General features: G+C 45.7%; 2 protein-coding genes across 2 annotated transcripts in view; one reads left to right on the top strand and one right to left on the bottom strand.

Moving 5' to 3' along the window:
* Window positions 1-19,445, bottom strand: part of NSDHL (NAD(P) dependent 3-beta-hydroxysteroid dehydrogenase NSDHL) — a 29,188-nt gene extending 9,743 nt beyond the window's left edge. The window contains exons 1-4 of the mRNA XM_082610642.1: window positions 19,281-19,445; window positions 12,927-13,041; window positions 8,871-9,029; window positions 2,043-2,189 (exon numbers count right to left, since the gene is read on the bottom strand). Of these exons, the coding sequence (XP_082466768.1) occupies window positions 2,043-2,189; window positions 8,871-9,029; window positions 12,927-13,041; window positions 19,281-19,330 (471 nt within the window). The 5' untranslated portion in view covers window positions 19,331-19,445. The remainder of the gene's footprint in view (window positions 1-2,042; window positions 2,190-8,870; window positions 9,030-12,926; window positions 13,042-19,280) is intronic.
* Window positions 19,446-19,571: 126 nt separating this feature from the next.
* On the top strand, window positions 19,572-24,247 carry CETN2 (centrin 2). The gene is made up of 5 exons (XM_082609667.1): window positions 19,572-19,682; window positions 20,540-20,698; window positions 20,957-21,085; window positions 22,491-22,628; window positions 23,059-24,247. The coding sequence occupies exons 1-5, from the start codon at window positions 19,584-19,586 to the stop codon at window positions 23,146-23,148; spliced, it is 615 nt and encodes a 204-aa protein (XP_082465793.1). The 5' UTR covers window positions 19,572-19,583; the 3' UTR covers window positions 23,149-24,247.
* The last annotated feature ends 918 nt before the right edge of the window (window positions 24,248-25,165 follow it).

Here is a 25,165-nt window from a genome sequence, read left to right as displayed (position 1 = left end):
ACCACAAAGTTCATTACAGGTGTAATTACAATAGCCAGGACACAGAAAAACCTAAGTGTCCATCGACAGATGAATGGATAAAGAAGGTGTGGCATATATTTACAATGGAATATTAATCAGCTGTAAAAAGAAAAGAAATTGAGTTATTTGTAGTGAGGTGGATGGACCTAGAGTCTGTCATACAGAGTGAAGTGAGTCAGAAAGAGAAAAAGAAATACCGTATGCTAACACATATATATGGAATGTAAAAAAAAAAAAGGTTCTGAAGAACCTGGGGCAGGACAGGAATAATGACGCAGACGTAGAGAATGGACTTGAGGACACAGGGAGGGGGAAGGGTAAGCTGGGACTAAGTGAGAGAGTGGCATGGACATATATACACTACCAAACGTAAAATAGATAGCTAGTGGGAAGCAGCCGCATAGCACAGGGAGATCAGCTTGGTGCTTTGTGACCACCTAGAGGGGTGGGATAGGGAGGGTGGGAGGGAGGGAGATGCAAGAGGGAAGAGATATGGGAACATATGTATATGTATAACTGATTCACTTTGTTATAAAGCAGAAACTAACACACCATTGTAAAGCAATTATACTCCAGTAAAGATGTTAAAATAACAAAAGAAACAAAACAAAACAAAAAAACAAAAACAGCAGCAGTGTAATTCACAGAGCTCCAGTTATACAAGCATGGTAGAGAGTAAGGAGTCTGGGATTTGGCACCAGAGGTCTGATGTCTCAATCTGGTTCCTCACATATTAAGCAACATTAGTAGCCCCTGGTTACCTATGGAGGAGCAAATCAGGTGACAACTGCAGGACAAAGGGTCTTGTCATTTGCTAAGTGTAAGGGGTCATGATTACTATAACTGATCCTTTCCGGGGCACCGAGCCCCAAAGAGCTCCTTTCCCGCCTGTTCTTGTTGTGCCAACTGGCTCACTTCAGCCTTTTCTCTTGTTCACACAGCATCTGTGGCATATGTCACTGTGAGAGTTGGGGGTTTGGCTGATAGGAAGCTGTTTTGTCCAGTGGCTGGTGCCCCATAAAGGTGATCCAGAGAACCAGGGTTTATAACAATGCAGCAAGCTGCAATGTGGTGGACACTGTACCCCCTCGGGTCTGAGTTATAGCAGGTTTCCATTGGCTAAAATGAAATAGTGTGTTTTCCTTTGAAAATATAAGTAAAGTCTGGAAAATAGTATGATAGTTCCTTAAAAGGTTAAACACAGAACTACTGTATGATCCAGGAATTCCACTTCTGGATATTTATCCCAAAGAAATGAAATCAGAAAGTGGAGCAGATACTTGCACACCCATGTTCACAGCAGCATGATTCACAATAGTCAAAACTTGGAAACAGCCCTGGTGTCCACCAAGGGATGAATGAAGAAACAAAATGTGCTCCATCTCTACAGCAGAATATTATTCAGCCTTGAAAAAGAAGGAAATTCTGATACTTGCTACAGCACAGATGAACCTTGAAAATGTTATGCTAAGTGAAGTAAGTCAGACACAAAAGGCCACATGTTGTTTGATGCCACTTCTGAGGTCCCTAGAGTCAAATTCATAGTGACAGGAAGCAGAATGGTGGGCATCAGGGGCTGGGGGAGGAGAGAGTTAGTGTTTAATTGGTACAGATTTCAGCTTAGGATGATGAAAAAGTTCTAGAGACGGATGATGGTGGTGGTTGTGAATGTGAATGTGCTTAATGCCAGTGAACTGTACACTTAAAAATGGTAAAATTTTATGTTTTATATATATCTACATTATATATATATATATATATATATATATATAAGCCACAATAAAAAATACAAGCAATTTCTAAATTTTGTAGCTCTTTAACCAAGACTACCAAACCTTAGGGTCCTCAGATCGTCTGTTCAGATGCTCAGCACCTCCTAGGGCTGAATTTCTAGGCTCTTCACAACACTTTAGAAAGCAAGCCTGGCTAGGCACAGGAAGAGAACAAGAGCCCTGGTCCCCACACACTTGGAAATGGCCATCACACGTTCTTGACAGCACTCATTCCAGCTTTCCCCTTACCTGAACCCCAGCCTCTTTGCAAGTTTCAATGACATTCTTGGTGCCAACGTAATTCACTCTGTAAAAGAGTTCCTTGTTGTTACCGGATGGTGGGGGCGATGCGCAGTGGAAAACTGTGCTTACACCTTTCAGAGCTGGGTACAGATCCTGGAGAAGCAAACAAAGACAAAAAAAAAATCACTCGTGCTTTAGACAAGTAAACATCCTCCTCACGTTACCACTCGCCAATCTGGGGCATGTATGTGTCTTGCCCTTTAATAATTCTACAAGCAACACAGAAATACATTTTCATTGTCAAAGAGTCCGACAACACATGAGTACTTGGCACAGAAACCATATTGTCCCTTTAACCGCCCCCCTCCCCATTACCTGGGCCCAAATAAAAACTGGTTTGGGGCATGAGAAGCCTGTGGGATCCAGAGAAAGGCAGCATCTTTGCCTTTGTGCCTCATGGGTGGTGAGTGGGTGGGGCACAATTCAGGGCACCTGGAGTTAAAGCCCACAGACACACATTATGAATCATATGAAAAGACAGTGTAAATACCCAATACACAGCAGCATTCCTTTCTGTGAAACTAGACATAAAACAGTAACCTGAGACAAAAACATGTACGTTGAATTTATTGCTACAGGGAAGCAGAGCTCCTGAGATCAACGGCTGATTGCAGATCTGGGGCAGGAAACAGACAAGATGAGCCAGGAACACCTTGTGGCACCAGAAAATAATTCCTGTTAAAAGGGCTGGAGAGCCAACTTGAAGACGCTCCCAGTGGCCAAAAAGGAAGGGACAATTTGATCCCCAGTAAGAGGAAGAATTCCTTCTGCCAAGTGGCAAATAAAGGGGAAGAGTCAAGCATTTAATCTGCACGAGGTGCAAAGACTTGAGCTAAGACATAAAGAGAGAATAATGGCACGTCACCATTTTGTGAAACCTTAACTAAGTAATAAGATCTAGGAATGATCAATAGATACTAACATCACCAAAAGAAAGACAACCATGAATTATGTGCCTAGATCCACCAATGATTAGCATTTTGCCACAATTTTCTCTATGTAGACATGATGCTTTTTCTTGAAACCATTTGAGAGTAAGCTGTAGACATCATGCCACTTAGCCTCTCGAGTCTTCACCAGGCACCTCCTAAGAACAAAGACGTCCTCCTAAATAACCACAAAACATTGATCATATGCAAGAAATGTAACAGATAGGATACTCCTATCCAATCATTAGTCTCTATCCAAACTTCCCCAACTGTCCCAATAATGTCCCCTCAATTTGGATTAGTCTTTTAGATTTAATACTTTTGGCAAGGACATCACACCAGTGACATTATGACCTTCTCAGGCCATCACCCAGGAGGAGCAAGACGGCAGTCTGTCCCACTGTTGGTGATGCTGACCCAATCATTTGGTTAACATGATGGCTACCAGATTTTGGCCATCAAAAGGGTACCTTTCCCTCTGTGTAATCCACTATTATATTTCGTGAGGCTCAAAATGTCCCAAATTTGGCCAGTGGAGGCTCTTCAAATTGCTTCCTGTGTCTTTTTGACATATTCTCATTAGTTTTTGAGTACTTCCTTAATTTTGTCCTAAGAAAATACTCCAGGCTCACCTTGTACTACCTACCCCTGCCCCAGAGTCCTGCATAGGCTATTTTCCCAAGAAGCCCTGGTTCCTATTATGAGCAATGGTGTCTAGAAAGCAAAATCTGAGCACTAGGTGTGCTTATGGCTATTGGGGTATCAATCCATGATGCCCCAAAGGAAAAAAACCAAACCAAAATCAGATGCAGTCTTTACTCCATTAGAAATATAATACAAAGCACAGATATGACTTCAAATTTTGTAGTAGCCACATTAAAAAAGAAAAAAGTGGGAATTCCCTGGTGGTCCAGTGGTTGGGACTCTGCGCTTCTGCTGCGGGGCGGTGGGGGGGAGGCCTGGGTTCAATCCCTGTTCGGGGAACTAGGATCCCGTGAGCTGTGTGGCACGGCCAAAAAAATTAAATAAATAGAAGTAAAAAAATTAAAAAAACATAAAAAAGTAAAAAGAAACAGGTGAAAATAATTTTAATGTATTTAATATAATCTACACGGACATGTTCAACAACACCACGGGGATGAAATCTGCAAGATCCAGACCATGGTTTATGATAAACATCCAGCATTCAGTGAACAATCTAAAGCTTTAAAATGTGAAAGGGAACTTATCAATTCAGAGAGACTTAAACACTTCATTCCTGTCCTGCCCCTTCAGTTGACTGCAGTATTCCTCAACCTTTTTGGCTCCTTATTTGGAAAGACTACTATACAAAAACATTGTGAGACATTCAGAGATGTCTGAACACTGGTTAGAAATTAAGGAATTGTCAATACGTTTTAGGTGTGGTCATGGAGTTGTGTTTTTTAAAAGGATTCTTATCTTTTAGCAACAAATACTGAAATATTTACCCAAAAAAAGACAAGATGTCTAGGTTTGGCTTTAAAATAATCTGAGGGTGGGGAGGGGATACAGATGAAACAGGCCTGGCTGTGAGTGTATATGGAATAGAGAGAATCTATAAAATATTATAAAGACAGAAGGAGAAAGAACACATGGAGGAGAGACTAAGAGACACGTAGAATATAACGGAACACTTTAATGTATGTCCAGTAAGGCTTCCAGAAAGAATGGGGGTAAAGTCAATATTTGAAGAATTTTCTCAAAATGAGGCCCACTAGGCCTAGAGATATTCTCTACAGACCATAAAGGACAAAAAAGAAAATCCTAAAAGCATGAGGAAAATTCAGCTGACCTACAAAGGAACGGTGCTCAGACTGAGCGATGGGGGGAAAACTGTGAAACTAGAATTCCGCCTGCAGCTGAACTAGCATTTATGAGTGAGGGGAAAATAGAGACATTTTCGGGCATAAAAGGACTCAGCAAGTTTACTGTGTACAGATATTCGCTGGAGGGAATGCTACAGGAAACGCTTCAGCAGGAAGAGGAAGGAACCTGGGAGAGAGAAATGGGATAGGAGAGGTGCTGGTGAGTGGAGACTTCAGTCCATCCCTCCCTCGTCCTTCACTGTCTTCAGGGTGAAGGAAATCTGGAAACGAAATACTGGCAACGATAGCATGGGAGTTGGGGGGGAGTGGTTTGGAGGGGAGCTGAAGTTTGCTAAAGAGCCCGTCTCCTTTGAGGGGACATGTCAGTGATCAAATGAGACCATATCCCTGCCATCAAGGAGGGTACATTCTCTGGGTGGGGGGCACAGGTACCTAAGTTTACACAGAGTATATCAGCTAGTGCCAAGTGTTACACAGAAACACAAAGCAGAGTAAGGGAGAACCAGAGGGGCTGGATGCTTAGCATAAGGTGCTCAAAGACTTACAGGAATTTCCCGAACAAGCTCTGCGGTTCACGAAGAGCATTCCCGACAGGAGGAGCAGCGAGTGCAAAGGTCCTGAGGCAAGAACTCAGTTGGTGAGTTTGAGAAGCAGTAAGGAGGCCAGTGTACCTAGACCGGAGCAATGAGGGGGAGTGTGGGAGCGGGTGAGGTAGGATCACGCAGGGCCTTGTGGGTGATTATTCAGGTCTGTATGTTTGCTATAAATAGGATTGGGCACCCCTGGAGGCTTCTGAACAGGGGAGCCCTGAAGTCTGATTTATGCGTTAAAAGGGTGGTGGCTTGGACCAGGGTGGTAATGGAAGGGGTGAGAAGCTGATGGATTGGAGATCTACTTTGAGAGTGGAGTCAACAAGATTTGGTGATGGATGGGATCGAGGGTACAGAAGAGAAAGGAATCAAGGATAAATCTAAAGTTTCTGGCCAAAGCAATCCGAAAGACAGAGTGGGCATTTATCAAGATGGTGAGGACTTTAGTAGGAGCAGGTTGGCTGTGGTGGGGGAGGGGGCCAGCTTGTAGCAGGGAGCCAGGAGCTGAATTTTAGATACAGCACAAAGAGAGATACCCAGCAGGCAGCTGGATAGACACGAGGCTGGAGATCTCAAGCTTGGAGCTTATTAGCTTCTAGACTGTATTTAATCTGTGAGCTGGAGTGGATTCACCAGGACACTAAGTGTGCTTGGAGAAAAGAGATCTAAGGAATAAGCCCTGGATCCTGCCAAGTTTAGAAATTACAGAGAGAAGGAGACTGAGGAGGGGCAACTGGTGAGGCAGGAGGAGAAATGAGCAGGTGGTGAGTGAAGAAACTATCAGATGCTGCGGAAGGGTCCAGGCAGATGAGAAGCACGGTGTGGCCACCAGATCTGGTCACTTCCAGGTCCCTGGTGGCTGTGTCAGTGTCTGTTAGGTGAAGACCTAGCTGGAGTGCTACTATGAGACAATGGAGGGAAGCAGTCAGAGGTGCTGAGAACAAATGGCCACAAGGGGAAAGTGGGGCAGTAGCTAAAGCCGCATCAGGGTGTTCTGTTTTCTTAAGATGGTGAGGCTGTGCTAATGGCTGCGATCTGGTAGAAGGACAACTTGCTGATCAAGGAGAGAGGGTGGAGAATCCCTAGAGGAATCACCAAGTAGGGAAGAAGACACGGGCTCTAGCTGGTGCCTGGACCATTTCCAGGGCTAAGCACGTGCAGAGTGTAGGTCTGTGGATATGGTGCCGGAAGGTACATAGGCCGCTTGAAGACCACGACCATAAAGAAAGAGGCAACAAGCTTGTATTTTCTTCTCCAGCCCTGTCTGGCTGCACAGAGACCCCCCCAGGGAGGTAGAACTGGATTTAACCAGGGCTGGGGTTTAACCCAGGAAGTACAACATGATGGGGAGGCTTATGTGTCCATGTGGCTGTCTCCATTTTTCCAGCAGACATGAGTCCAGGGGCTGCTCTGAAGATATTCTGTAGCTGTGGTTAACATCTATAATCAGTTGACTTGAAATCAAAGGAGACTATCCTTGATAATCTGGGTGGGCTTCATTCAATCAGTTGAAAGGCCTAAGAGTAAAACCTGCGGTTTTGGTAAGAAGAAAATCTGCCTCAGGACTGCCTGAGCTTCCAGCCTGCCAGCCTGTCCTGCAAATTTCAGACTTGCCAGCCCCCACAATCCATGTCTCCCTGGTTATTTCTCTGGAGAACTCTGATACATACAATGAGAAGAAATGGGTAAGAGGGCTGAGAATCATGCAAGAGAAAGTCAGCCATAGACTTGACAGCAGGGAAGCTCTGGATGGGTTGAGGGATAGTGGGAAAGGGCCAGATGCCTGGGTGGGTCACAGACCTGGTAGAGTGGAGGTCTTAGAGGCTGTGAGCTGGAAAGATAGGAGCTGGGGCTCACAGTGCAACACCTGTAAGTGAGATCACGGAGAGGACACACTTACTGGGGATGACCGAGGTCCGGGTCTAGGGAATGACAACAGGAGTGGAGGCCAAGGCGAGGGTACTGGCAGGATCTTATGTGTGAATACTGAACTTGCCAACAATTATGATGAGCTTGACCTTGGCCAGGAGCTGAAACCACTGAGAAATGAGATGGAGTCACCTGGGAAAGGGAGAGGGTGGCTGTGGATCGTGGCCACAAGGAAGGCTACTAGGGTATGTACAGCCTGCTGGTATTACCTTCAAAGCTGGAGGGAGCTCAGGTCAGGGTGAGAGAAGCAGTGATGATGAACAAGGAAGACTTCTACCCCATCTCCAGGCCCACAGGTGGGGAGGGTGGGGTAAGGAAGACAGCCTGGAATTTGACAGGGCTGCAGGGGAAGCCATGGCCTTAAAATCCAAAACAAACAAATAAACAAAACTATAGCCAACGATGCCAAAGCCAAGAAGAGCCCAGTGACAGGCTGAAGGAAGCCACTGTGATACATACAACATGCAAAGGACTGTCTCAAATAGAAAGGAATTACACATCCCTAGGGAGAACAAGGTAAAGCCAAAGACAAATGAGCGAAGGTCACCGACATGCATTTCACAAAGGAGGATCAGCAAAAGGCATGGAGCCTAGCCACCCATGCAGGGGGGACATGTGACACTAAGCATCACTGAGGCAGCACTTCACACTCTCCAGAATGGCAATACCAAAAAGTCTAAGTGCTGGTAAGGACGTGAGCAATGGGGATCCTACCACATGGCTGCTGTGAACTTAAGTGACAAAGCAGCCTTGTTGAGCAATTTGGCAACATCTTAAAATTCAAAATATTAACACCCTTATAACTCGGCTAAATCTTGAAAACATTAAGGGAAAGAAGTCAGTCACAAAACGACAAATATTATGATTCCACTTATGTGAAGTGTCCACAACAGAGATGGGAGATGTATGGTTGCCAAGGGCTGGCGGGGGTGGGGAGGACAGGAAACGGGGAATGACTGCTAGCAGGCCTGGGGTTTCCTTTTTGGGTGACGACAATGCTCTGGAATTACATAGTGGTGAGGGATGCGTCACTTTGTGAACAGACTAACAACCACTGAATTGTGCACTTTAGAAATGTGAAATTTATGGAATGTGAGTTATATCTCAATTAAAAAAAAACCTCCAGCAATTGCATTTTCGGATATACGCTCTGGGGCCACAGTCGGCACACTATGGCCCGCAGACAACTTTTTGTAAATAAAGTTTTATTGCTACTCAGCTACACCCACTCATTTATGTATTGGCCACACTTGCCTTCGAACTACCAGGGCAGAGTGGAGTAGTAATGACAGAGATGACAGTTACTCATTCTCACTAGTAACAATGTGGGTGTGTGTTAAATTCTTTCCTATAACTTTACAATTTTTCAAAAAAACTTTTCTTTTGGAAACAACAACTTGGCTGGCCTCTGAGCAGGGTAAGTCGGGTAGTCTCCCTTCAGGGGCCTGGGGCAATTGGCAAGGCTGGGTGGCCTGTTACCTGTTGGCTGCAGAGGTCGCCCAGGAAGAACTGCACGCGGGGATCGTCGAATCCTTGCCGAAGGTCAAATACGTTGACAGTGTAGCCTCTTGCCAGCAGCTGCTCCACCATGTGCTGCCCCAGGAACCCAGAGCCTCCGATCACTGTGCATTTTGTGGCCTGCAGAAAGGGAGGGATGGCAGAGGGGTACGGGTGTGCTGAGAACTGGAAGCTATTAAGAGCCTGGACTCACAGACCATGAGCCACTGCGATGGCAGGTCCATCTCTTAGTTTGAAACTCTTCTTGAACCAAGTTGGAAGCTTCATATAATTCTGGTGTCCTATCACCAATGCCAACCTTCTCTCCTGGGATCAGGAGAGACAGGATAGCAAATGATACTGAGGCAGACTTTGGTTAGACTGGATGACCTGAGGGGAGTTCCCTGGCAGTCCAGTGGTTATGACTCGGTGCTTTCACTGCCGTGGCCCGGGTTCAATCCCTGGTCGGGGAACTAAGATCTCACAAGCTGCACAGTGTGGCAAAAGAAAAAAAAAAGTGACACCTTCTTGCTCCCAATAGCTGATCCATGGGCACTTCTAAGGCAAAAAGCAAACCAACCAACCAACCAACCACACACATGAATGGAAAAACAGAACAAATCAAAACATGCCACCGACTCAATTGACAGTGTGCACTTAAAATATCAGAAAGAAGAAAGCAGAGTTTCCTTACTTGCAGGAGAAAGTCAGCCCCCTTTGCTCCCCAACCACTATAGGGCTGGCTGTGTGGCTTTGGCTCATCACCTAACCCCTTCTTGCCTTAGCACATCCATGTAAGACTGTGCTTTTGTCTGATGGGATCTCCTGGTGGGGTTGCAGGGAGGATGGGTGACCTGTTCATCAGCCAGGCCCAGGGCTTTGCTTCCCCTTCTCTGAGCTCTGAGGAAGCTGAAAAATTAGGGGAGAGCTATGGTGTTTACATTTCAGTTTCCGCAACACATGCACTCTTTTGGCTAAATTCCAACTCTGGTAATTGGGGATAAAGGAAGGACAGTGCACCACATGCAGGCACTTAAATATTCTGACTCCAGGGAGTCAATGCAAAACTGTAGCTGGTGTACACTGATGAAGCTGGCTATAAGGGTCCCCGATGAAGAACCTGTTATATCCCTCCTCCCAGGGGTCTTTGTAAAACTATATCTGGGCTTCCTTAAGATGACAAACCCCCATTCTTCCCTGAGCTCATGTACAGTAAATCAAAATTGGGGATGGTAAGTAGAGATCTTAAAGAAATTCTGCTCCTGATTAAAAAACCAACCAACCAACCTGCTATGTATGCCTTAAATGCCTATATAATTGAGACATGCAGGAGACTGCAGGGGTGCCAGAGCCTCTTCTATGGATCTACCCCTCTCAACCTGTCATCCCATCTGGAATGGTATTGCTAGTGGAGTCCACCAGGCCATCTGTAGATGGCTCTGCAGCATTAGCATCATTTGTTCAGGCATTTGTAATCTCCTGACAGAGCCAGCCTCACTAGGCCACCCCCCACCAACCAAATTATCTTTTAAGCCCATTCTTGTCTATGCTTCAATTACGGCCATATACATGTAATCATAGCACGCTACATTATTTGCACCTTTACTAAAATTTCTAACACCCCCCCAGGGCAGAGGCAAATGAAGTTACACAAATCCCACTTGATCCCCCTTTTGGCAATCCCTTCTCCTCCCGTTCCCCCCAAGTCCACTGCACAGGCAAATTCAGTTTTTTAGAATAACTCTGAGCCTCCTTGCTTCCCAAGCTATTTTTTCTTGGTTTAGTAAAAGTTTGCCTGAGCCCAAAGAGGGTCTGAACTAGACATGTCTAAGGGCATCCCAAAGGATTTCAGAGTCTCTTGTTTATATTATCTGCAATCTCTAGTTACAGTTGTTTCAAAAGGCTGATAGTCTAATTTAAAAAAATCAAATAACCTTGCTATTATGTCCAGTGCAATCTCGTTTCATGATTTTAAATGTGAGCAATCCGTACTCCTCTCTTTGACAGTGATGTGGATTTTTTTATTATACTGAAATGTTGCGCCAATATTGCCTGGGAAGCGTGGGTCAGCAGCTGTGCCACAGAGAGTTTTGTAATGATGAGAACAGAGCTGGCATTTACCCCAGAGAAGTCAGATGTGGGATGGAACCATGGTATTCGGTTACGGGAGATCATGTGAAATAACCACTTAACTTTTCATGGCCATGAAAGATGGTATGGGGCAAGTGGGCCCAGCAGACAAGAAGGAATATGCACTAACAAGTAAGAATGAAACTCCAGACTGGAAACAGGTAGCGAGACTCAAGAATGAGTTACTGCTGGGAGTTATAAAATTGACATCTTGGAGACAGTTTTAAGAATAGGAAAGAGGGGGGCTTCCCTGGTGGCGCAGCGGTTGAGAATCTGCCTGCCAATGCAGGGGACACGGGTTCGAGCCCTGGTCAGGGAAGATCCCACATGCCACGGAACAACTAGGCCCGTGAGCCACAACTGCTGAGCCTGCGCGTCTGGAGCCTGTGCTCCGCAACAAGAGAGGCTGTGATAATGAGAGGCCCACGCACCGCGATGAAGAGTGGCCCCCACTTGCCACAACCAGAGAAAGCCCTCGCACAGAAACGAAGACCCAACATAGGCTAAATAAATAAATAAATGACATTAAAAAAAAACTTAAAAAAAAAAAAGAATAGGAAAGAGGGGCTTCCCTGGTGGCGCAGTGGTTGAGAGTCCGCCTGCCGATGCAGGGGACACGGGTTCATGCCCCGGTCCGGGAGGATCCCACATGCCACGAAGCGGCTGGGCCCATGAGCCATGGCCGCTGAGCCTGCGTGTCCGGAGCCTGTGCTCCACGACGGGAGAGGCCACAACAGTGAGAGGCCCGCGTACCACAGAAAAAAAAAAAGAATAGGAAAGAAAGCCATCTAGACATACTATTTCATTGCAATATGATCTTGAGATAAGAGAATGCTCCAGGTCACTGGGTTTATTCCATCCTTTTCTGTTTTCCCTTGTCTTTAGCCGTGGGCCGTTTTCTCAGAGAAGTCTTACACAGAATGTATATATAAGTTAGGGTGAAAGTGTTCTTTTTATTTTAGCACTTTGTGTAACTTTTACTTCCTATAAAGTCAATCAATGAGAACGAACAACCATCGGAATCCAGATTGTTTTTGGTTGCTGAGTATCAGTAAAGTGCTGATTCACACAAATAATGAACTACAGATGGCAAGGAGCTCTGGTGGTTTGTCTGAGCACTAGAATCTCAGATTAACACTCAACTACAGAGGCATAGAGAAGGCCTTACTCTGAGCTGTACACTAAAACCAGGGTGATCTGGTGACCTCTGGCAACCTCCTGGGAATCCTTGATTTACTAACATTTGATATAAACACATTTTTTTACCTTGGTGTGATTTCATTTCTGAAGTGTTCGTTCAGCAAAAGTGAATCCAAGCCACCCTTTGCAGATCTTTGTGGAAAAATCTCCAAGAGGCCTGACAATTCCTTCAAGTCCCTTCTGACACTTGCGACGCTAGACTTTAGGAGGCCTTGCTACCGCCCTTGTTGGCCCTGGAAAGGCTTCTGCCATTCTACCCAGAAGCACAGTCTAACCTGCTGGAGGCCACGTGAAGGCAAACCGAGGCACCTAGCTGACAGCCAGCAGTTACTGCCATGTGTGTGAGGCTGCCTGGAACATACACCTCAGGGTCCCCATGATAGCGGCTGTGAGAGCAGGCCCAGGGGAGACCCACCAAGGAACCCCCGCCCCCCGGCTGGGCCGAGCCCAACCTGTAGAATCGTGAACAAAGAAACAGGTGTTGTTTTAAACCACTACATTCTGACAGAGTTTGTTACACAGCAATAAGTAACTGGTGCCTTAAATAAAGATATATATCTTCTATAAAGAAACAATACTCAACACTGATTGATTTAATAAATGAACCCAATACGATTTTTAACCCATAGCTACGTATCAGTGTCTTGTTGGTATGTATGTGCTCGACTTTCCCCTTACCTGGTTTTGGTTAACCCTTTTTGTACTCACTTTTGGAGTGTCTTCTGTCAAATGTGTCCATGTGCCCTGGTCTTGCACTGGCTCACCAGCTGCTTGCTCCATTTCAGCTGCAAATTTGGCCCTGTCTGCAGTCAACTTTTCTCTCCTTAAAGACATATTTAGAGACAGACATGTTATATAAACTGAAACATCTTTTAGTTGTTAGTGTTTTGTGTGGATGCCCCCCCCCCGCCCCGCTCCACGCACACATGGAGTTTTCACAAAGAGCTCAACCATAGCTTCAGCTGCTGGATGAAGCACTCAGCGAACATTCCTGTGATGCAGGCTGCCCTCAGAGAAGGGCCTGACTGGGCCCATAACTCACTGTATATTTGGCTACAGGCAGAACAGGAAGCCAGTTAAATAATCTCATTCATCAGTTACAATGAAAAGAATATGTCTAACATCACAGCTTTTCCCACAGCACTTCAATTATTGTCTATTTCTCTCGAGTCGATCAGTAGACTAGTAGACTGTGGCAGCGCAGTGTGAAAATGAACAGACCCGGGAGGCCCAGGTTCCTGTCCTGGCACTGTCAGAAAGTGTATCAATCTGCTCAAGCCATGTCTCTTTGCTGCAGCTCAATAAAACGGACTCAGTGCTCACCCCCATGGTGCCAGGGCATGGGAGGCTGGGAGGAGGAAGAGTAAGAAGAGACAGAGCTCTCCTTGTTGGTGGAATTAAAGCCACCCTGACCACATATAGAACTCAGAGTGTCTGGGGCCATCAGAAACCCTCGGGAAGTGGTCAGAGTGTGGTGGGGACCCAGCAGTTCATAACCAGGAGACAGTAGCAAAGCATATCAGGTGATAAAGTCCCACAGCAAGATCAAACCACTGAATTGCAAACAAAGAGAAGCCGTTCAATTCAATTTGGGGTTACAATGCATTTGGTCTTGCATCTGCTTTCTTGGAAGTGGTCAATTTACCTAAGTCACAGATCCCCTAACACCCAGGGATGGCAAAATCCATGACAAAGAAAGTCTAACTGCTTGCAAAAGGCTAGATTCAGAGAATACTCTTCAGTGAGGAGGTGGCAGGTAGGCAATCCAATTACACACACACACACACACACACACACACACTTTCATGTGTCCCTGTAGGAGCTGATTTTGTGGCCTAGAAATGGATGTTAGGATCCTCAATGTCTGATGGAGCCATTTTGGGGAAACATATTTCTGCAACCATAATGGAAGTTATTAGGAAATATATTTCAAAACTTCATTTTTCACAAAACTTTTTAGAAAGCACATTAATGAATAAGCAAGGTTCACCTGTAGTTCTATGCCTATCCCGTCTGTCTTGTACACCATAATCCTCTTTGTGTTGGCAGATGGCCCTGTCATCTGTTCTCCCTAAACAGATGTGGCTGGCGAACTTTTTATTCATTTGGTTCAATGTGCATCAGCCAGGGAACAAGGATCTGGACACCTGCACCAAGGCCTAGCAAACAGTGTGCCTAGAGGTCCTGTCTATCTTGCTCACCACTATATCTTGGCCCTCACACATCCACTGGACTCATGAATACACGGTGTGTGTATGCACCCATGCTTTCTGCTTTCAACCGCGTACACACAGACACCCATGTAAGATGCAGGAGCTTCACTGGGGGCAAATGGGTTTGTTATTTTTCTGGTGGTGTTACACTCACCCATACCCACTGCTGGTTTCTTACTCAATCTCTCCTGATACTCAGGGAAGCATGAGGAAATGAGAGGGCAGACAGCATTTGAAGTGCTGTGGTCACAAGCCCAGGGACACCTGGAGCCCCCAGAAGCTGGCAGAGGCAGGAAGGATCCTCCCCTAGGGCTTGCAGAGGGAGCCTGGATCCATAACATAACTTTCAAATAATGCACATACAATTCTCAGCAAACCAGCCTCTTGTAAAAACAAAAACAAAATCAAATCTAATTTGTCTCAAATTATATACAAATTATTTTAAAGTCTGTAAATACTTTAAGCCAGATAAGAATTTTGGTGATACTTTAGTTGTCTCTAGAGGCTGGGTACCCAGGTCTAGCCTAGGGAATGAATCAGATCCCACTGGCAGCCCCCCTCCCCTGCAACCTAAATCCTCCATGTGATATATGTTCATGTCCAAATGAACACCAAGAAGAGTTGTGATTTAACAGACATTTCTCCAAAAAATATATACTTTACAGATGACCAATGAGCACATGCAAATATGCTCAATCTCACTAATCATCAGGGAAATGCAAATCAAAACTACAGTGAGCAATCATCTCATACCTGTTAGGATGGCTATTATCAACCCCCCCCAGAAAACAGAAAATAACAAGTGTTGACAAGGATGTAAAGAAACTGGAACCCTTGTTCACTGTTGGTGGGAAGGTAAAATGGTGCAGCTGCTGTGGGAAACAGTATGGTGGTTCCTAAAAAAATTAAACATAGAATGACCATAGGATCAAGCAATTCCACATCTGGGTACATACTCCAAAAAACTGAAAGCAGGGATTTGAACAGATATTTGTACACCCATGTTCATGGCAGCACTATGAACAGCAGCCAAAAGGTGGAAGCAAGCCAAGTGTCCACTGATGGATAAATAGATAAAATGGAATATTATTCAGCCTTAAAAACGAAGGAAATTCTGGCAACTATGGAATGGGAGAAAATATCTGTAAAACTTATATCTAATAAGGAGTTAATCTCCAGACTGTATTAGGAACTTCAAATCAATAGCTAAAAAAAAAAAAAAAGAAATAAAAAACCCAACCCAAACTAATAACCTGATTAGAAAATGAGCTTAGGACTTGAATAGACATCTCTCCAGAGAAGACATACAGATGGCCAACAGGTACATGAAAAAAATGCTCAATGTCATTAATCATCAGGGAAATGTAAAACAAAACTTCAATGAGATACCACTTCACCCCTGTCAGGATGGCTGTTATCAAGAAGTCAAAAGATAAGTGTTGGCAAGGATGTGAAGAAATTGGAAACTTTGTACACTGTTGGTGGGAATGCAAAAACGATATAGCTACTGTGGAAAACAGTATGGAGGTTCCTTAAAAAAATTCTAATAGAACCACCAAACCACCATATGATCCAGCAATTCCAATTCTGGGTATATATTCAAAAGAGTTGAAGCCAGAATCTTGAAGAGATATGTGTACTCCTAAGCTCATTGCAGCACTATTCACAATAGCCAACATGCAAACAACCTAAGTGTTCATTGATGGATGAATAGATAAAGAAAATGTGGTATATACATACAACGGAATACTATTAAGCCTTAAAAAAAGGAGATTCCACTATATGAGACATGGATGGACTTTGAGAACATTATGCTAAGTGAAATAAGCCAGTCACAGAAGGACAAATACTACATGATTCCACTTAAATGAGGTATCTAAAGGAGTCAAATTCACAGAATCAAAGAGTGGAACGGTGGTTGCCAGGGACTGGGGGAGGGGGAAAGGGGGAGTTACTGATCAGTGGGCAGAAAGTTTCAGTTAAGCAAGATGAGTAAGCTCTAGAGGTGTGTTGTACCTATTGTACATTCAAACATTTATTAATATGGTGGATCTCATCTTAAGTGTTCTTACCACAATAAAATAAAAATGAAAAGAAGGGACATTCTGACACATGCTACAACATGGATGAACTTAAACTAAGTGAAACAAGAACCTTGGAGACATTATACTAAGTGAAAGAAGCCAGACACAAAAGGACAAATACTATATGATTCTACTTACATGAGGTCCCTAGAGTAGTAAAATTCATAGACACAGAAAGGAGAAAGGTGGGTGCTAGGGGCTGGGAGAAGTGGGAGAATCGGGGAGTGATGCTTAGTATATATAGAGTTTCAGTTCTACAAGATGAAAAGAGTTCTGGAGACGGATGGTGGTGATGGTTGCACGACAATGTGGACGCACTTCATGCCACTGAACTGTACCCTCAAAATGGTTAAAATGGTAAATTTTCAGTTGTCTATTGTACCACACATACACTCACACAAACAGCTGTAAGTGAGAAAATAAGACCCCAAAGAGCCACGTTCTAAGGGCTGGCATTGTTAAGGTTCACACGTCAGAAGCCTCAAGTCTTTTTCCTTAAAATGATACGTCTCTGAATTAAAACCAGTATGTATGCCCTTGTTCCTCTATACACACTGGGACAAGGTCTTAGGCTAAAAAGAATCTAGGAAGAGAACCATCTTCTATTAGGAAAACCCAAGCACCTGGCTCCACTTCTGGGCAAGGGGGAGGAAGGTCACTGATAGGATTAGATACAGAGAGAAGGGAGTGAGCCCATCACCGCCTTCCTGCTGGGGAGAGTCCCCAGCTAGTGAGTCCTGGGGACAAAAGGATGGGATATTCTGCTCCATTTTGAACCAGATAGAGACAAGTGTTCCTTCCTTCACGATTGTGGGAGACCAGGCTCTTTGTGAAGGGGAAATCCAGAGGAGCTCACAGGGGTGTGTTGGGGTAGTTGGGGCACTGGCCTGCTGCTGTCCACAGACTCAGTGCAGGAAGCTAAACTGTGGCCACCGTGAGCTCGATACCCTAGTCTATGGAAGAACGACGCCAACAGCATCCAAGGCTTCCCACCACTTCCCCAAAAGTCTCAATCAGCTCAGTCTTGTCCTTTTATGGATCTGAGGTGTCTCTGTGCTTCTGTCAGTCATTCATCTCTCTGCTGGTCTATTTACTTTTAAGACACAGAAAGGCCCTGATTTTGAATTTGTGGTGGCCACTGATAAAGCCAACAGCCTGCCTGAGAGCTTTAGCTTATGCTGTTCCCTCCACCTGGAATATCCTCCCTGTCCTCTCCACGGTGAGCTGCTCTGCTCAGCTGTCACCTCTGTGGAACCTCCTCCCCCTCCCCAAGCAAGGTTAGCAGCTTCCTCAGAACAGGTTTCTGTTCTCATTCTAACACAGCACACAGCTTTAGGCTTTCTCCCCGTCACATCTGTCCTGGCCCGCCAGGCTGTGAGCCCCTGGAGGGCCAGCAAGGACCCTGGAATGGAGAGTATGGGTTGAACTGTGCTGCTGTGGCTGGTCTAAGAGGCCTCATCTGTAGAGTAGCGATCCTTCCCACAGACTTCAGAGTTGCTGCAGGGCTGAAACAAGCCCCAGGGGTAAAAGGGGAGCTGTAACTTGTCAAAAAGTTGTAAAAAAGCACCCTGGTGTCAGCTCACTCACTCATACATTGCCTCATTCACAAGGCCATTGCCAAACAGAACCTTGCACAGCACAGACATTCAGGGAGTCCAGCATCTGGGGTGGGAGTCAGGCTTAGCAGAACATTGCAGAAGTGCCTTTGACTAACGAGGTGGGGAGGAGATCCCTAAGCCAAGTTCTAAGGCCCTGGAGGCGTGAGTCAAACAGAGGGGGTGGTTGTCTGGCTTGTACTCATAGGGAGGCTGCTGCTGAAGGCCTGAAGTGGGAGAGGAGCGAGCAGCAGAGGTGGGAAAGAGAAAAGAAACGGCATTTACGGGGGAAAATGGATAGAACTTGGAGGCTGGTTAATGGGAAGGGGGCACGAAAAGAGTCAAATATGGCTGCGAGGTTTTGGACCTGGTTTATGCTCAAAGAGGAAGAGGGTAAAGGGCAGAAGGTTGGCGAACACTCTCGTTTAATGAATGTCAATAAACCTCAGGCTTTTTTTCAGCCTGAGAAACTTATGCTCTGTCCCCTGCCCAGAGGGGAAGCAGGTAAGGGCTGAGAGCCAAGAAGTGCCCTTACACTGAGCTAGCTGAAGGCAGACCCTGGACCTCCAGCTCCACTGCCGCAGCTCCATCTCATCTCATACCCTGGCACACGTCCCCTTGTAATTCTCCAGGCAGGTCTCACACTTCCAAAACTCCTGTGACTTTGCTCAGGAGGCGTCTCCGCCTGCAATGCTCCTCACTATCCACCTTGAGTGTTTGGGTGTCAAAAAGAGTAGATCTTGATGACCTGCTCCCTCTCACGCTCGTATCTGCTTCACTCCCTTCGAAGTCCGCTCCCAGGCCTCCAGCTCACTTTCCTGGGCTGCTTTAAGCCAGGCAAGAACTAAAGTGATCCTGTCTTGGAACCTACTTGAGAGGCAGGGGGTGCTCTTGAAGGGACACGCTCAAAGAAAGAGCCTCAGCTGCATTTGGCCGCTAACTCCCAGACGTCCGAACCTCTGCGACAAGGCTTGGCACGTCCCTTCCCTTCTCTGGGTCTCAGTTGCCCAGTGAGTACAGTGTCTGCTCAAACACAATAGGTCACGGTCTTCTCTGGCCTCTCTGACCCTAACTCAATCTCAGGCCAGACCAGAGAGTCCCCGACCCGGATCGCCCCACCCAACCCTTCCAGTCCTGTTGTCGACACAAGGGCCAGGTCGCAACCCTTACCCGTCCGTAGGCGGCCCCCTGGCTGTCCCCAGCGCGTCCGCAGCCTGCATCCTCAGCGTTCCAGCGGCCTGCAGCCACCCTTTTCTCCCCGCCCGCGTGAGCCGAGGATCTGCCGAGGTTCTATCACCAAGGGAATTGGCTCGGCTCGGTGCTGGCTCAGCCAACCGGCGCTCGCGGCGTGATCCTGCCCAATGAGGCCAGGCCGGGAGCGCACAGCCCCCCGCCCAGTGCCGGGAGTTCTTCAGGTTAGCCCCACCCACTCCAGCCCTGTGACAATGGGGAGTGGCAGCGAGCGGTCCGCCAATGGGGAGCGACGCCGCGCGCGCGGGGCGGTGGGAATGGAGCCGAGTCACTGTGTACGTCGGTTGCCGTAACAACGGGAAGTGGAGTCCATCCGCGATGGTGAGTGCGTGCCGCCGTCTGGAGCCCCGCGTCCAGAGGCTGAGCCCTTCCCAGGCCTTGGCAAGGCCCCGCCACCTCTCCTGCGCGGTTCTCGGCCTTGGCGCACTCCTTCTTCCTCTGAGAGCTTTCCCGGAGGGTAGGGTAGAGATGCCGGCTGCCCTGCTGGGCCTGTGCTTCGTCGCTCTCTCCCCTTCAGCCACAGCCGCCCCCTACCCGCCCCTCGGGTTCCCCTGGCCTTCTCCAGCCCCTTCCGTGACCGTCCCTGGGCAAAAAAGACTCGGGTTTCCCCCAGGCCCCGACCCCTCTCTGACTCTGGTCTTCTGGCCGCCTCTACTAAAGTTTCCGCACAGAGCTGGGGGGCAGTTTATTATGTTTGATTGTTAATGCATTTAAAATGTTAAATACAGGGACTTAGGGAAACACTTTGAGATTCTTGGAGAAGGCTCAGAGGTACCAAGGGGATTGAATTTTATTATTCGATATTGACAGAACATGCATCTTACCTTAGTAATATTTGGCCTAAATCTAGAAGTAATCAGAAAATCGGAGAACTTAGAGTGAAGCGGAATAGCGTTCTAAGGACATTTTTATAATTAGGATCCCCGGATTCAGGGAGAGATGGTTATCTGTACAGTTCTCCCCAGTCAGCTCCTTGGCTAGCTCTCTTTTGGGATGATTTTTCAATAAGAGACGTCCAAAAGAACAAGGGATTTCCTTGCTTCTACAAACAATAGTTTGTTAAGCAAAGTTTTGGAATTCGTTGGTGTAAACTATCTTAAAATACGTGTGGTTGTAACTATTTTATGTAAAATGTGGACTCTTAATATTGTGCTTCTGTGTTTGTAAAACATATAAAGGCCTCTAACTTTAAGAAGGCAAACATGACATCAACTGCCCAGCGGAAAAGGATGAGTCCTAAACCGGAGCTTACTGAAGAGCAGAAACAGGAAATTCGAGAAGCTTTTGATCTCTTTGATGCTGACGGCACTGGGACAATTGATGTTAAGGAACTTAAGGCAAGCCCTATACATTCCTGCTCTGCTGCCTTGACTTTTCTCTGCCTCTTTGTCTTCTGTGCTGTGTTTTCCTGTCTTTACTTACCTCGAGAATTATTAAATAAAATTGAGTGCACATATCAATTTGCTGAATGTTATAGTGTTTCTTAGTCATTTTAACAGGATTGTGGCAGATGCTGGCTTAACACCCTCAGCACTGTCATTGTTTTGCTCCTGGGTTTAGATGTGCCTATTGAGATGATCCTCTTTTTGTTGTAGGTGGCAATGAGGGCACTGGGCTTTGAACCCAAGAAAGAAGAGATCAAGAAAATGATAAGTGAAATTGATAAGGAAGGGACAGGAAAAATGAACTTTAGCGACTTTTTGACTGTGATGACGCAGAAAATGGTAAGTTAGCTAAGATGATCAGCATATTTTCCACCAATAATGGTGGACAAATTTGAATCTCGATATGGAAATGTCTTCACTGAAGAAAAGTTAATAGAAACTGGAGCATTCAGATAAAGGAGAGTATTTGTGACTGAGAAATTAGGATGTTTAGGTTCTACTTGGCTTTCTTCAAGGCCACAAAGTCACAGGAAAAGTCATTTTACCCTCTGAAAGGAAGTAAAAGTATTCCTGCTATCATGTTTTCTGCTATTACCTTTCTCCAACCGGTATGTCAGTGTGATAACCAAAAGCAGTAAAACTTTTAATAACACCAACAATATTACAGTGTCTCGCATTTTGACAAGACAAAGTCCATGTATTTAAAGTTAGAGATTCTTTTCTCTCCTATTTGTCGTTATTCTGGGCAGCCTCAGCCTGAGGCTGTGTTTTTATTGCACTGAGGATTTGGTCTTTCACCACTTCAAGGTTGAATTCACCCATTTTCTAGTCTCTTGGGTGTCACCCTTTTAAAGGGTCCAAATGGTCCAGAGAGACTCTAAGATGACACCTCACCAGTCTGCCTCAGTCCCCTGAGTGTCCCACCCAGGAAAGATGTTCACATTGGTCCATTTCTCTTTTGTTGACCTCCTGGCTCCTCCTTAATGTGGCTCAGCTATGTTCTACTGGCCTGTGGAAAAGTAACTCCATCAGTGTTTCAGGTGTGCTTCCCAGGGCACAGGCCTGTTCCTACTCTAATAATCCTGTTGCTTTGAAATTATCTAATCACACCTATATTTTTCTTCAGGGACTAGTTTAAGAGTTCAGGAAGTTTAACATTCTGTAACAACCTAGTAAAGCTGTCCCACATTCAAGGTTGATTCCCAGATTGCTCTTATTAGAGGCTCTCTCTATCTTTAGCTACCTTTCAGGAATATTTGGACTTGGAGCTCTTGGAGATTTTACTCTTTTCCTCTGTTAGAGTACTTGGGATCCCAGTAATGCTTTGTGATCTCATAACAAGTGAAATAGCCTTCTCTTTCCTCCCTTCCCCTCCACCCTCACCAAAAGGATCCCTCCTCCACCAGCTTAAGCAGTATATTTCCCCTAAATTTAACTCCACCATCTGCTTGTATATCTTAAAAACAAATCTACTTTCTCTTTGGTTTATACAGAAAGTGTTTTAAATACAATGCTTTATATTTCCTTTTTAGCCTCTGGGTTTGTAATAATTTCATCGTTTGTCCCCTTTTTCTACCCTGGTTGATGTGTGATCTTCTGTGATCTAGCACCTATGGTCATGAAGGCTGTTACCAAGATGTCTGTGCAGGGCAGGGGGGATGGGCAGTGGTGGGGCTGCAGGAGCCGAGTAAGTATGAGTCACGAATGTCTCCGTATTCATGTGTTTTATGTTCTACTTGTTAAGTCTGAGAAAGATACCAAAGAAGAAATCCTGAAAGCTTTCAAGCTCTTCGATGATGATGAAACTGGGAAGATATCGTTCAAAAATCTAAAACGTGTGGCCAAGGAGTTGGGTGAAAACCTCACCGATGAGGAGCTGCAGGTTTGTGATGCATCAGCCTGGAGCCCTGTGTGACTTTTCTGAGTTACATTTTCTCTGGTTACATATGAAGGAAAACTAGTGTTCTCTCGTCGCTCCGTTGACTACTTAATTTCTCTTTTGATAGTGTGACAAACCTATGGATGCTGCTCCCAGAAAAATACACACGTGAACAATTTTACTTACTATTTTAGGTTTTAGGAATGTCCCTAGTCAACATGATCGTTGAGCTCCCTTCTAGGTGATACACATGTGGCAAAGTATGGCTTGGTTTTCAAGTGACTTTTCAGGAACCAAGCCATTATAAAAAGCAGCACATTTGCATCAGGTGGACCACAATTGTCTATTCATGTAGCATTTTAAAGCCTATTACTTAGTCACATTTTCATTTCATTTATGAATTAACCTAACCGGAATCTTTTCTGTGCTGCAGGAAATGATTGATGAGGCCGATAGAGATGGAGATGGAGAAGTCAATGAGCAAGAGTTCCTGCGCATCATGAAGAAGACCAGCCTTTATTAAGATCAGTGTCATCCTTTATAGCGCAAGCACGTGGAACTCGATTTCGTGCCTGCTGTTGTGTGAAGCCTGGATTTTGAGAAAGTAAATCATCTTTCCCCCACTGACCTCTCTGTTTGACTTTAGTAATAACTCTGAATCTATTTTCAACTTTTTAAAGTGTTCTTTGAAATTGAGGTTCTTTGTAAGGTGACCTACTAACTGCTTTAATTCCCCAGGGCAGAAAGAGAGCACGTTAGAGTGGAGAAAAGGGTCTTTGAGCTTTTGCACACCTGCTATTCTGCCTTGTATCGCTTAACTCTTGTCCCGCATTCCCACATTTATGCCACCGCAGAACAACTTCTTCACAAGCACATGTTGTACTTGTGTTACCACAAGCAGGGGGCATCCCTTCAATGGTTCCAATTTTAATTGGCACCTGAGTGCAGCTTTCTCTCTCTCTCTCTTTTTTTTTATGGCACGCGGGCCTCTCACTACTGTGGCCTCTCCTGTTGCGGAGCACAGGCTCCGGACGCGCAGGCTCAGCGGCCATGGCTCACGGGCCCAGCTGCTCCGCGGCACGTGGGATCCCCCCAGACTGGGGCACGAACCCGTGTCCCCTGCATCGTTGGCAGGTGGACTCTCAACCACTGCGCCACCAGGGAAGCCCGGAAGTCTTTTAATAAGCCAAGGAATAAAAGAACAAGTAGTGGTTTGGAAGGGGGAAAAATCACATTACTTTGGCACATAACAGGTGAAGGATTAGATAGCATGATCAAAGTTTCTTTTTTTTTCTTTTTTTTGCGGTACGCGGGCTTCTCACTGCTATGGCCTCTCCCGTTGCAGAGCACAGGCTCTGGACGCGCAGGCTCAGAGGCCATGGCTCATGGGCCCAGCCACTCTGCGGCATGTGGGATCTTCCCGGATCGGGGCACGAACCCACGTCCCCTGCATTGGCAGGCGGACTCTCAACCACTGCACCACCAGGGAAGCCCGCAGCTTTCTCTTTTATAAAACCCAGTGAACTCTCTTACTTGCATTTGGATGTGTGTGTGTGTGTGTGTGTGTGCGTATGTGTGCACGCTATTTGTTTTGTCTTCAAATAAAACCTTTCTTATTTTGAGCTCTTGTTCTCTAAGGATGACTTCTTTAGCCTTGACTATGTGTTCAGCTTCTAAACCATTTCATTGAACGTAGGCTGGTAGATCCCAAACTCCTTGCCAGCCCGTGAACAGAAAACAAAATGATCCTTTACTATGGACGTGAATTGCTTTTTGCCCTGGGAACCCATCAGTTTCTAAAATTAGTTGATTGTTTTGCATAAGCCTAAATGATGCCCTAAAAAATAGTTTTGGCAAAGTGTACAGCTGGAAAAGAGTCTTATTGGTAATTTGTGCTTGGGACAAATTGGGGAAAGCCAGGTGATTATAACAGTAGGTTAAGCTTAGCCAACCTCTGGTCAGTTTATTTGCTGGATGGTGTCTTAGAATCTCTGTGTGGTTCGGGTCCAGTGACCTTGTCCAGCTCCCTCCTGGGCCCATATGGGATGACCTATAAGAGAAATCCTGGCAGATGGCATTAAAGTCTCTGCCCCAGGCTGAGGGTGAGAAGCAAGAAGGGATGAGGAGGAATGGAAAACTGAGTAAGCTAATAAAAACAGAACACCTGGGTCAACTTGAATTTCGGATCAATTTTTTTTTTGTGCAAGTGTATCCCATTTGGACATTTTGTTGTTTATTCATTGTTGATCTGAAGTTGATCAACTAGCAACCCTATGTGGGGTGCATGTTAAAGAGGTGTGACCATGGGCCTCATCTCTGGACACTGGCATCCTGGAGGACTTGGGGGTCCTCCAGGATAACTCTCCTGCAGAGGGACTTCTCCTTGAGAAACACTGAGGTATGTGGGGGGACCCCAGAGTAGCTTCCGACCTGGGTTCTCACAGGGGCTCCACCACTTTATGGCTGTGTAATTTGGGGCAAGCTGCTTCTCTGGGCACCCCAGTCTCCTTGTCTGCGAATAGGGAGAAGAGTGGTGCTTA

The sequence above is a fragment of the Mesoplodon mirus genome, assembly GCF_964341445.2.
Source record: "Mesoplodon mirus genome assembly, chromosome: X".
NCBI classification, from domain to species: Eukaryota; Metazoa; Chordata; class Mammalia; order Artiodactyla; family Ziphiidae; genus Mesoplodon; species Mesoplodon mirus.
The sequence above is the reverse complement of the archived record's forward strand: the minus strand, read 5'-3'. Positions and strand labels throughout refer to the sequence as shown.